The following is a 12,885-nucleotide window of genomic DNA, read 5'->3' on the forward strand; positions in this document are numbered from 1 at the left end:
TATATGGGGCGAGAATTTAAAAAAAACGAAGATTTTTTTAAATCTGAAACTAAAGTGGGATTACCTTTTTATGTTACTACCTAACCGATTTTTATTTTAAAGAAAATATCACAGATTAAAAGAAAATGAATCATATTATTTAGTATTTTCAAGGCAATTTTTTTTTAAATAATTTTGTCATTGGATATTGAGGTTTAAAGTTACCACTAATTTGTCTAACAGCGATGTAAAGTAAAGCTTAATTTGAAAAAAATATATTTATATATGTTATTTAAAAATATTGAATATGGGTATCAAATGCCCTAGATAGCTTATTGTGTGTTCATAGATAATGTTACTTTTATTTATGGCAAATTGCCAATTAGACAGCGCTGTTTTGTAAATAAAACACGCGTGACACGCAATTAATCCCTTGACTTATGATGTCACGAGTGAACGTACGAAAAAATGCGATAATTGCTTCATTCACTGTCGAATTGTCACTTTATCGCGCGCAGTCGCACGTGAGTCGCCAAAACCCGCGAACAAAACGCTGAAACTCGCGACCATAACTTAGAAGCAATCTGTCCACTTTTAAAATATCGCTGCTTCTTCGAACTTTAATTTCGCACTCGTCGATAAATTACGACGGCCGACTTGCGAAAGGTCACGCGAGTCGACTCGCTCGAAATTGCCCCGCGAAGTGATCGAAGGAGTCGGAAACGAGTCAAAATTTCTAAAAGACAGCAGGGGTGTCATTACTTCGACAGGAACAAACCGAAGGAGGGATAGTGGCAGGGAAGGGAGGGGCGAGGCTCACGAAACGTGTTTCGGGATCAATCCCTTCGGACCTCGAGGCGGGTTTGGCCATTTTCTTTTCCTCGTGTCTCCGCGCAGCCCAAGTTCAATGTCCTGGGTGGGCCGCATGAGTCAGATTGGCGTTGATAAGTGACGACAAAGACGGATTCGGGGGTCGAGACCCCTTTCTTGATATAGTATATTTTTTCGTGATCGCTGTATCTAAATCGTGTATAAACTTACGCGTATTTCTACATACACATATAAACATTGCAAAACGTTGACCTTTCGACCCGTTCGCAAAATTTAAATTTAACGATTTTTTATTTATTTATTTTAAGGTTAAATTGCAAATAGGATGCATGAGGTATCGTTTTGACCGCCATTTCGTTTGAACTTTTGGCCGTTTTTTCTACAATGATTTGAGATTTCTGCCATAAAATACAGCAGCGGTAGTCAAATTATAACAAAATTTCAAAAAATTTGTGTCGCTTTTCTTGTGACTCCTTTTGGCGCATTTTGCATCTGGACTTACACTTACACCCGTATAAAATGCAAATAACACAAGAACTAAAACCTGAAGACCATGGACAGCGAAAAATTTACGCAGATTGGGTGCTAGAGCAGCAGGAAGAAGATGCTTATTTTTCAAATAAAATCTTCTCTGATGGCACATCTCTCTTTGTATATTAATAAGCTAAATTGCCGCATATAGGGCCAGGAAAATTCTCATGTGATTCATAAGAAACAAATTACATGGCCAAAAAGTGACTATATGGTGCAAATTTTGGTCAGGCGGCGTCATTGTGTCTTACATTTTTGAAAACAATGAAAGTCAGACTGCAACAGTCAATGGTGAGCGCTATAGACGCTTGATATTCGATTATTTTTAGCACGAAATCGAAGATATTGATGTGGAAGAAACATGGTTCCAGCAAAACATGCCACACGTAGGATGTTTTGCATGAAAAGTTCCCATGACGCATTATTTCACGTTTTTGTGACACCAACTGGCCGCCAATATCATGAAATTTAACGCCGTTGAATTTTTTTGTAAAGTTACGCTAAGATTCGTGTCTACGCCGATTAACCCGAAACGGTGGAGCACCTAAAAACCAACATTCGGCAAGTTATACCACCCGAAATGTACGAAAAAGTCATCGAAAGTATTGTCTGCTGCAATATACATAGGTCTAGAGGCGGCCATTTAATTGCTATTATTTTTAATAATTAAAGAAATATTATACATCAAATTTTCGTTTGATAAAAAAAGTTCAGAAACTCAAGTTGGATCACTTATATTTGTAGACACGTATGCAATGGTCAAAATTACGCCAAGTGAGGTAAAGGTATATTCATACAATAATCATAATAATTAAAATTTTGAATTATTTGCACAATTTTTTACATAAATTACAAATAACTATTAAAAGACTGTATTCTGGGGCACAACGCGCCTGGCGCGTTGTGTGCATCGATACTGTGTAAAAATGAACGCGCTAGGCGCGGTCTCACCATCCAACGTGTTATTAGTAAGCGTACCAGGTATTGGACTACAGCGCGTGTTTTCCTACTTTTAGACAGATAGTGTAGTGTTTGAGAAAGAGTACCAAATACTGCCTTAAATATGCATGAAAAAGCTACTGAAGAGACGAATAAAAAGTATATAACTGACGTAAGGCGCATAAGAAATAGGATGGATTTGCATTTTACTTAGTGATAATCAAAACGACGAAAAATAAGAATATATGCTAGACATCTACTAGCACTTTTTATAATAAAATTAATTGTAAAACAATTGTTTTTTTATTGTTAAGCTCGAGTGATTTTAAACAATTCTGTTTTTACATACATATATAATTACACAATAGTTTCAAAACTCTTAATTTAAAAAAATCTTTTTGAATAGCATTTTTATTGTTGAGCAATTTTAAAACATAAATTTTCGCTTTTTATTTAGAGCTCAAAACTATGTTTGTAATTAATGTAAAATGTAATTAATTTTTTTTAAAAGATAACTAATGATGCAGTTGAAATAATCGTGTAATTTTACATATAAATTGTTGCAAAAATTAGTGTAAAATTGTTGTAGTGTTGAAGAACAATGGCTTCAACCTTTATTTTATGTATTATTCATATTCTAGTCTTCTAGTTACCTCTGATGGAATTAGGACCCTTCTTGTCAATATACATTCCAGGTACCGGTGATCCGTAGGATCCATCGACGGGCGGAGGGGTCGTGCTGTCGGGCGCTTCTCTTTTGGGGGCGGGCGGAGTCCCCTGTAGAGGCGGCGGGCCCTGCGGCGGACCTGGGGGCCCTTGCGAGGACCCGCCCGGCCCCAGGCAATCGGGCGGCCATTGGGACCCGAACAATTCATGGAATTGATTTGGATCCATGACATCTGAACTATCTAGCCTGCGTTACCTTCTTTCCGACACTATCTCTACACCTCATTCTTAAACTATATCACAACCTTCTCTAAATCTATGGCACCGTCACTTAGCTCGAGGCGAGATTCAGTTATAGATCACTTGTCCTAAAAGCGGCCGCTCATCACTGCAAATCGCACATCAAATGGGGAAGAATTTTGCAGTAACAAATTATTAAAACAAACGAGTTTACAGCAAAAAAAAAAAAAAAGAATGTATGATAAATTTGGAATAAGTATAATAAAAATATAATTACATATATTACGTTATTTAAATGAATCTAATATGAAAACTATGTAATAGAAACTAAATTAATAATTTGCTTTGCAAAAACGATTCGAAATGATGAGCTTATGGAACTTCGAAAGTAAGAAATTCAACTTCCTCTCACTCGCGAAAATTGTTTAAATTTGCACATTTTTTTGGTTCACTAAAGGCACTTTTTATCACACACAAGCACTGATCTGCAATTGTTATATAGCATTTGATTATTAGTATTTTTTTAAATAAAAACAAACAGTCGTCGCCTTTGACCGCGCATCGTATGAGAGCAGTGGCGTCACGCGACCGCGCGTGGCGAAATCGCGTAAAAAACTAGCTTCTGACCAAAAATAAAATACGTAACACACACACACACACATCGACAGGTTAATGTACTATGACCGATAAACTACTATCTCCGATATCTGGCCGCGATGACACGTTGCGCCATTAAAGCGACGAGCAAATACACCTCTTTAGATTATTACAATAGTACATGTGCGGGATCAAACAACGGTAATTACGAGTTCTTTATCGCTTTTCAAATACCATCGCTTAACACTAAAATCACCAAACAGTTCATTATAAATCAAAATACGGTAAGAAATAGTAGAAACAGTGGTGATAACAGCTTCAAAAAGCGCGTGTAGTCTACACATCTCTGCCCTACACCTCTGATATAATGTTAATCAACCTTAAAAAGCATGGGTACTGTACAATTACTGTCACAAAGGTCCCACTAAAAAAGTATTGACTACAAATATCACTATTACTATTTTTTATGTTATTATTATGTTATTTATGATCTGTATGTATCATTAAAATATTTTCTGGCCAATTACAACAAACATTTCAACATACTACTTATAAAACTCAATACTTTATTCGTCCCCTGTATATGCTTAAAGCATTTTTTATTATTAAAATAAACTAGAATATATTATACACACTTTCTATATATAACCAATTATTTTAGAATCTTATTAATTCCTCCTGAGAAAATAATATCCAAAATTTAGATTATAAAAAATCTTATTGGGTGGTTTGAAAAATAATGTAAGTTTGGGGTGAAACATCTGATGTTTTCATGTAAAAATATACCTGCCACGCAGTGAGACATTTCTAGAAAATATTTCATAAATTAATAATTATAGAGATACAATTATTATTTTTTTATAAATTTATGAAGGGGTGTAGATAGGGTTTATGCCGCCTGGGAATGCCCCCCGTACAATTATCTAATACAAAATCTGACCTTCCTAGAAATCTGTAACTTAATGTACATATGTATGTTCATTAATATGGCAAAACTTTAACCTACCCCACTCCAACTATACTATATACCATTCACATATTATATGCTTATAAAATTAATGTAAAAAAAAAAAATTGTCAAGTTCAATGAAATATGTTAATGGTGTAACTTCACGATTTTTAGAAACTAGCCAAATTTTTCGACCGGCCAACCTTTTTTTTATCGTTTTCACATATTCGACTTTGCTCTTAGCTATTCGTAGATATAGATGTATTTTTTGGAACAATCGGATTAAGAAGCACACTACACAAACGGTCCTTCCATCGCGAAAATGCCGCCCCCAAGAAAGTGCCGCCCGGAGCAGTCCCCACTAGCTACACTACTGGGCGTAGCCTGTCGTTAATACTGATGGAAATGGTATTTCCAATTATTACATTGTATAATTTAATGGCTTAATTATAATCAAATCTTAACAAATTTGAATCGAAATTGAAGATTCCAGAAAGTAAGTTATATAATTATATATACAATCCAAAAAGTATTATTAGCATTTATTATTATAAATCTGCTAATGTAGCATAGCAACGTATAAAAAAATAATTCAGAAAAATAATTAATGCAATAGACCAGTGGTATAGTAATGACTAATATCTGAAAGACCTAGTTTTGAATCTCATATGAACCTTTGTGTTTTTCAATGTTTTCATCGCTTAATGGGGATCGAAATTATTAATTATTATATAATTTTAATTCCAAACGATTATCATCTATTAGATTTTTCTAATTTTTTCTAGTTTAACGGGTAAAATTTAACCGATTTTGTGCCGCAATGTGTACTACATATCTACCAGCACAGTGATGCGTATTTTTAGATTTAAAAAAAATACGTAATTTATGTATGGACGTAGTTACAAGCGCTGGCGTCGCTCAAGAAAACAAATATTGTTTTCGTGGTTTTAAAACTTGCTACTCAAATTATCATAATTTTTAATGTTTCTTCATAAGTAACTCTATAAACTCAACACGGCTTGTAATGCATTTTTCTTAGCCTAAGTAATAGTATCTTGCCAAAGAGAAACAGTCTCGCGCGGCACTAGACTAGAGTCGTGACTACATCGAGCGATAAAATGTTCTCGCGGCATTAGAAAGGTTAAATAATATTAAGTGTAAAAACATGTATAATAAAGAACTCATAGATAATATCATATATGTATTAAAAAATGGCAGAAATTCTATTACAGTAATCGAATGTAGCCCCTTTGGTTATTATTGCTATAGACTAATATCCGAAATATCTGAGTTCAACTACCATATTGACCATAGTAATATTATATTTTTATCATTTCTGGGAGATCGAAATTAATGATTATTATACAATTATATTTTGATATAACGATATATTAAGTTTTCCTAGATTTTCCTAATCCTACTGATATCGTGATGAATAAATAAAATAAAATCGGTTGTGAATTTATTAATTTAAACTGTAATAACAGTTTATAATTAATAAAATATATATCACTGAATTCAATCAGGTGTCTTACTACTTACTTAGTAGTTGTTGATCGTGTTTACCCCATTTAAACATATTGGGCTAACACCTGTTATGTTGCAACGGAATAAATTAAGCTCGCCTCTACCTATACGCCATTAAAGCGATTTTTGCGCTTGTCAATAAAATCAAGAGCAATAAAATCTCATTCAATTTAAATTTAATTGGTATCGCCGTACATGTACGGTGGTCGATCTTTCACTGTTTTAAGTTACCGCATATAGTAATATACAGTGAAATCTTAGTATAGCGAAGCTCAAATGACCAAAGAAAAAAATTCGTTATATTGAATGTAAGGAAGATGATATATATTTATTTAATTTTTAATTACTATATTACTACAGCATCAAAATAGCAAATTGACCACTTTTAAGTATACTGTAATGAACACAATTTGTTAAAAAATTGTTTTATAAAAAAAGTTTGAGGGTCAGCGAAACACCTTGAATGTCACTTGTGAACCCATCTGGCACAAGCCACGTCAAGGACGAACTGAATTTGGAGAAATATTGTGGCAAGATCAAAAAAGTTCGTTATACTGAGACGTTATTCGTTATAATGAAAATATTTTGTATGAAAGTTTTTCGGGGACAAATTGAAGATTCGTTATACTGGGAAGTTCGTTATTTCGGGATTCGTTCAAAGAGATTTCACTGTATTTACATACATATATAACTGAAGAAATAATAAATAAAAAACGTGTTTACATAAAAAAATTATGTTTGATTTAATGTAAATATTTTTTATAGAAAATAATACCAATAATTGAGTACTAACTAAATGAACATGACAAAAAATATTTTATAATTATTTTATGAAAAATTTTGAGAGTCTCTGAACTGATATATAAAAAATCCACAAAAGCCGAATAATATATAAAACATATGTGGAATAAATGAACGAATTTTAATAATAGAAAAATGCTGAATTAAATTATTAAAACATACTAATCAGTAGTTAATTCAATCAAAGCACTAAAACACTGAGAATTACAAAATTTCATATATAATTTACTATAAATGAAATATAAAATAATAATAAATAAATTGCAACGGAAATAATTATGAAAAAATACGTAAAATTAACTCACTCCCAGGTGTATACTAACAAATTAACAGATGTGTATAAATTTACCCAAAAGGTTAAAGACCATGTAGAAGGATTTTCCTAATGAACAAATTTTGGCTAATTTATTTAAATCTTTTTATAACATTTGTATTAACGTTTATATATATTTTTTACTATATATAGTATATTGTATACGTTATTATCTAATTATCAATACATTTTCATGATTCGAATTATCTTCATAGATACGATATTTATATGATAGAATTTTATTATCTAATCTGAAATTTACATTAAACTTATCTATCAATACATATCAATCAAATAGTGAGAGTCAAAAGTTAAAGATTGAACGAAATGTATTATAGCCATCGAAGATATTCGAGAGCTTTCGTTAAAAATCCACGCGCATTAAAAATCTAGGACTTTGCGGAATTTGATACCGTACACTCCATCGCACATTTATTTACTTTCGAAAAGGATGTAAATGAGGCGTTTAGCAATTCTCGACGTGTTCGGTTCAACGTCCTATTATTATGCATTTTACATTTTCGGTATCGTCCTATAACACGCAGCCACCGCATCTCTCACTATCGTATCTCATTACCTCACACTGAATAAATTTTGTCAAAGGTCTTTGACACCGAGCACGTAAATACATCCAGAAGCGTTTATTTATTTTGCGAATTTTCACAAAAAAAAAAACTTTTTGAGTTGGGCTAATAGTAGGCAATGTCGCGAATATATCAAAGTCTCTTTTAAAACCGTCTCGCGGATTGTGATACGTCCAATTCGTATTGCTATATTTATTGCGACATTATTTTTACGTTTCGGATAGGAGTGGCAATTAATCTATGCAAATGTACGTAAATACGGTAATTTCACTTACAGGTGGCCCAAAAACCGAACGATTTTTAAAATTCTTATATCGCGTGTACTGTTCAAGCTATAGAAAGAAAAACAAAAACATCACGAGGAATTTTTTATTGATGTATTACTTTAAGGTTGTATTGGGCACAGTACCTGTTTGAAAAATTCTACAGTTAGGATTTTTAAATAATATGACTAATCAGGATTAGAAACTGAAACAATATATTTACAAGCTCCACAGGCTTTTAAACGGCCAGTTTTAGTCTACGATAGATAGTAAAAAAGCTCAGATACTTTCATTAATGTAAGCCACGGCAATATAATCATAATTTATAAGCGGCTGTTGTGCACGTTACCATGGTTGTATGGTTTTAAACTATTATAATTAGTAAGGGCGTTCAATATGCATTAAACAAAATTAGAACATAAAATCACTACATGAATCCGCATGGATAACATGCACATCATTTATCTTTCAGATTCAGCGTGCAAATCTATGATCTTGGACAAAGAGCTTTGAATATGAAATGGGTCATTTACCGCAATAATAGCACGTTACACCAACAGTTATGCTTTTAATAGTATTTTTGAACTAACTTTATTATTTCTATACATTTTAAAAACGAACTACGTAGCTATACAATTATATATAATACCATGTTTAGATAAAATATTAAGAAAGAGAAAAGGCGCGATACGCAAGCCCTACCATCTCCCATTACAGTCAAAAACATAAACAATACCATACAAAAAGTTTAATTAAAAAAATGTATGTATCAGGGTGTTACACAACTGTGTTTTTTAAGATGCGAATTAAATGAGTTATAGATTAAAACGTGTAATACTTTTACTAAATTATATGCTTTCCGTCTTTTTCTACATATTAATCGTTTTTTTTATATCAGATTCGAAAAAAAAATGTATTTTTTGGAAGCAATAAATTCTTTAATTCATTTTTTATAAAATATTTTTTCCACCTAAAAACTGTTGCAGAGATCTAAATGTAGGTGAGGAAAGAGTTCCTTAGAAAACACATTGATTTTTCTATCGTTTTCTTGTATACATGAAGACGAGCGCTGTCTTGGTGTAAAATTACCCTAATTTAATTTATAAGGGAAGGTTTTTTAATGATCTGAGTCGCTTTTAAACAAATTAACTAAGCACGCTATGTGTCTGTCGTAATTATTAGCCTATTATCCAATAACTCATAATGAATTATGCCTTTCATATCCTACCAAATGCATAACATTATTCTGTTCTCGGGGTTGGAATTAGGAGTTGATTGCCATCTAACCACTTTTACGTCGCGTGAAACTGAACCCGTCTAACTGAAAACCATATTTAATAATATTCACGTTAATTATTTTTTTCTTTTAATTTTTATATTTATTCTTTGAAGGTAAAATCAAAATAGTGAGCCGAATCGGGCGTTAGGTAGGCCGATGGGTTAAAAGTAAAGAATCCACTTCTCATATTCAGTAACGATTCGACTCAAAAATAAAGCATTAGACTAAAATGATGACAAGGGGGTACAATAGCAAAGATAAAGGTGTTGATATTTTAGTATGTTTATTTTCTATGCACATAAGTGCATGTTAAACAGCTTCTCGGAACTAGATAAGAACTGTTTTTCACGGTCTAAAAAAATGAGATCGTGCACCACAGTGAGAACCTACAACCTCGGGCCTGCCGCCGGGGCTTCGCCCTTGACTGGTTGGGGCCACATAGAAGGCACATCCGAAGAGTGGACCTCATTGGCATCAAATACTGCACTCCCTAAAGCTGTATCCACGGAGTAGAGTCCACTTTGAAGGCCAGTCAAAAGCCAGTACCACTACGTCCTCCATAAGATTAGAGCGCGCATTGTTGACCGCAGCTCTGTATGTGTTTTCTATCGTTTATATGCACCTATTAATTAAATTAATAATCCCGAAAGTACTAACAATAAGTCAAAACGAAATAGTTTGTAAAAAAAAAGAAGAATATACTTTTTAATAAATGTCACTAAAGAATTAAAAAATTAATTTCTTTTCGGTATTGCGCATCATTTCATCATGAATCGCAACACAAGTCATCGTTCGATGTCTCATCTTCGAAAGACTACAGCAAGAAATCTCAGGTGAGAACCGTCGTTTGAGTCACGCGCGCGCCAGCTGCGAATCTCAAACTTTTTTCTTACTAGCACCCCACATGGGACGAGGGAGTCCTGGCGCGCACGTGCTGACGAGTGCAACGCGCGCGTGCAAAGGCCATGCAAGTGCAGTGACCCGCGGGATACCCTCACAGCTGTTTGCACACACACGCGACCTATTAGCGGACAAGATGCGAAATCGCAGCAGTGCTTCCCAAACTGAGACACCCGGAAAAGGAGCGCAGCCTTTGGGGGACATCGATGAGTGGGTGCGCAAGACACACATCATATTTTAACTCAATCCAAGAAAAATGATGGAGTCGTATTATTTATTAGCATGTCACCAGAGTATAACTTCTGGAAGACTACTTTTTGAGAGTCAAAGAAGTCTACTGTCAAATGAAGGTATTTGTATTTTAAGATTTTTATCTTTTATATACTCTGTATAATAGTACTAGTGTTTCTTCTCGAGAACCATTTCTCAAAAAAAAGCTGAATCGAGAATTCTCATTTCTTTAAAATAAAAAAAAACGCTGCATAAAAAAGGTGGGTCCGTGCCAGATGTTTGAAAATATTGATGCCATCTTAGAGGCTTTTATATGGCATACAATTTGCTATTCAATATGAATTCACTTTGCTATTCAATATGAATCTATAAAGAACAGAGGAATATAAAAAATATATATACTTTCAAACCCTAAGACAAGAAACGTGGTAACTGACAATTGATCTACATGTATCTCATGAATCTTCCGTTTCGAATATACATTCAAATATCATACACCAATACTACTTTACCGGCAAATAATTAAAAAATTATAGTAATTAAAATGAACTACAAGCTTTTTTAAATTTAAAACAACTGTATGGCAACCACAGAACAAAGAATATAATAGTAACTATGCAAAGTGTGCATAAAAAAGCGATGAAGTGAAGAAAGTAAAATATATGATTACCACGAGACTATCATTGTGTCGCTCTAAAATTATTTCATGAAATTTTATTCTTTTAATTTGATTTTTGGCGCCTACAGGCGACCGCCTGTGCGGTATGCACCTCCGGCCGGCCCTATCTGTGACATATGTTTTATTAATTATAAACTATCAGTACAGCTAACAATCAATACATGTCACTATTTTAAGAATTCATCACGATAATTATCCGTGAGATTAGAAATATCTTGAAAAACCTAATCTTTAATGATCATTTAGTTTATTTCAATTTATAAAATATGAAGAGCATAACTATTTTTTGGGAGCTAACTATATAATTTGAGGCAAAAATGTAAATAGTAATACGGCACATATTCTTCAATGAATATGTGCCATTAAATGTGAAAAAACTAGTGATTATGTCACATGTCTTTCATATAAAATATGGTACATATTTTAAATTTAAGAACAGAAAACATTACAGAATGAATTATCTGTAGTTTTAGAATTGACTTCAGCTGTGTTATCAAAAACCAAAAACAAATATTATAGAGAAAAGTACAACGTATAACGGCGGTATTTTATGAACGGTCGAAGCATAAAATCAGCATTTGTTAAACTGTTATTTATTGTTTTTTATATTCAAGTTAGCTATTCGTAGATAAATATTTTTTAGTGAATTCAGTTTAAGAACCACACTATACGAACGGTCCTTCCATGCCAAAAATGCCGCCCCCAAGCAAGTGTCGCCCGGGGCGGTCCGCTTCCCCTTCCCCCCTAGCTATGCCACTGTCTTGAGTACTTGAGGATATGTTTTTTACGTAGAAAAAAATATGTTAGTTGATACCAGATTATCTTTATATCTTGATACAAAAATTGTAAGTGTTTAGATATTTATAACAATCAACAATCTTATGGGTCAATAGTTCAACCGCATTAAATTGAGAATGTACTAGTTATTGTACATAATTAATTATTTCCTAAAAGTTATTATATTTATAAGAAATAGATGGATTTCGTTGAAATATACCAATTAAAGCACTCAGCCCTATAATTACACACGATCGTCGTTAACAAGATTTTTTTCACGGCGACACCTGGATGACAGAGGAAACAGGTGTTATTTCACATTTCAACGCATAAAATATATCTGAGGAATACTCGATGAACAAAGAACGATTTTTTGATGAAGTAATTCATTAGAATTATGAACGCTTTCCTGTCTAAAGGAAATACTGACGTGTGAACGATAGTGACAGAGCGATGATCCCCAGAAGTGAGTTTATTGGCGCCGCTCCAAGGAAAGCTTTCCTCCTTTTGCCAACTTACATCACACGAGTCAAACGCCAAAAAGTGACGAATTATTCCACAAACTCCTATGAACCCTTATCAACTTCAGTGTTTACCGCTCAGATAGCGCAATAGCTGCGCGTTATCTCAGCCGGCAGATGTAGGCGATTATCAGCCGAGGAGAAGAAAGGGCGATAAGAGGCGATAATAAAAAATGGCATTGTTCTCTGCTTGAACCGTGGCATATAAGTGACGCTATGGTAAAATAGTTAAAATCAAAAATTTTCCTATAAGAGATGGACTTCGACTTGACACCACA

The 12,885-nt window shown here is 33.5% G+C and overlaps 1 protein-coding gene across 50 annotated transcripts in view; it reads right to left on the reverse strand.

Moving 5' to 3' along the window:
* The window catches only part of Hr3 (nuclear hormone receptor 3 ROR-beta), a 138,298-nt gene that overhangs the window by 27,513 nt on the left and 97,900 nt on the right, over positions 1-12,885 (reverse strand). For 16 of the 50 annotated variants that reach the window (XM_088196088.1, XM_088196055.1, XM_088196075.1 and 13 more), the window contains exons 2-3: positions 3,464-3,671; positions 2,934-3,334 (exon numbers count right to left, since the gene is read on the reverse strand). The exons of 7 other annotated variants lie outside the window; for them this stretch is intronic. In XM_088196088.1, the coding sequence (XP_088052214.1) occupies positions 2,934-3,174 (241 nt within the window). In that variant the 5' untranslated portion in view covers positions 3,175-3,334; positions 3,464-3,671. Of the gene's footprint in view, positions 1-2,933; positions 3,672-12,885 lie in introns of all 50 variants that reach the window. 27 more of the 50 variants (XM_088196092.1, XM_088196060.1, XM_088196079.1 and 24 more) reach the window with 3 other exon arrangements.

The sequence above is a fragment of the Plectrocnemia conspersa genome, unplaced genomic scaffold (genome assembly GCF_051122295.1).
Source record: "Plectrocnemia conspersa isolate PC_06_02 unplaced genomic scaffold, ASM5112229v1 ptg000010l, whole genome shotgun sequence".
In the NCBI taxonomy this organism is placed as follows: Eukaryota; Metazoa; Arthropoda; class Insecta; order Trichoptera; family Polycentropodidae; genus Plectrocnemia; species Plectrocnemia conspersa.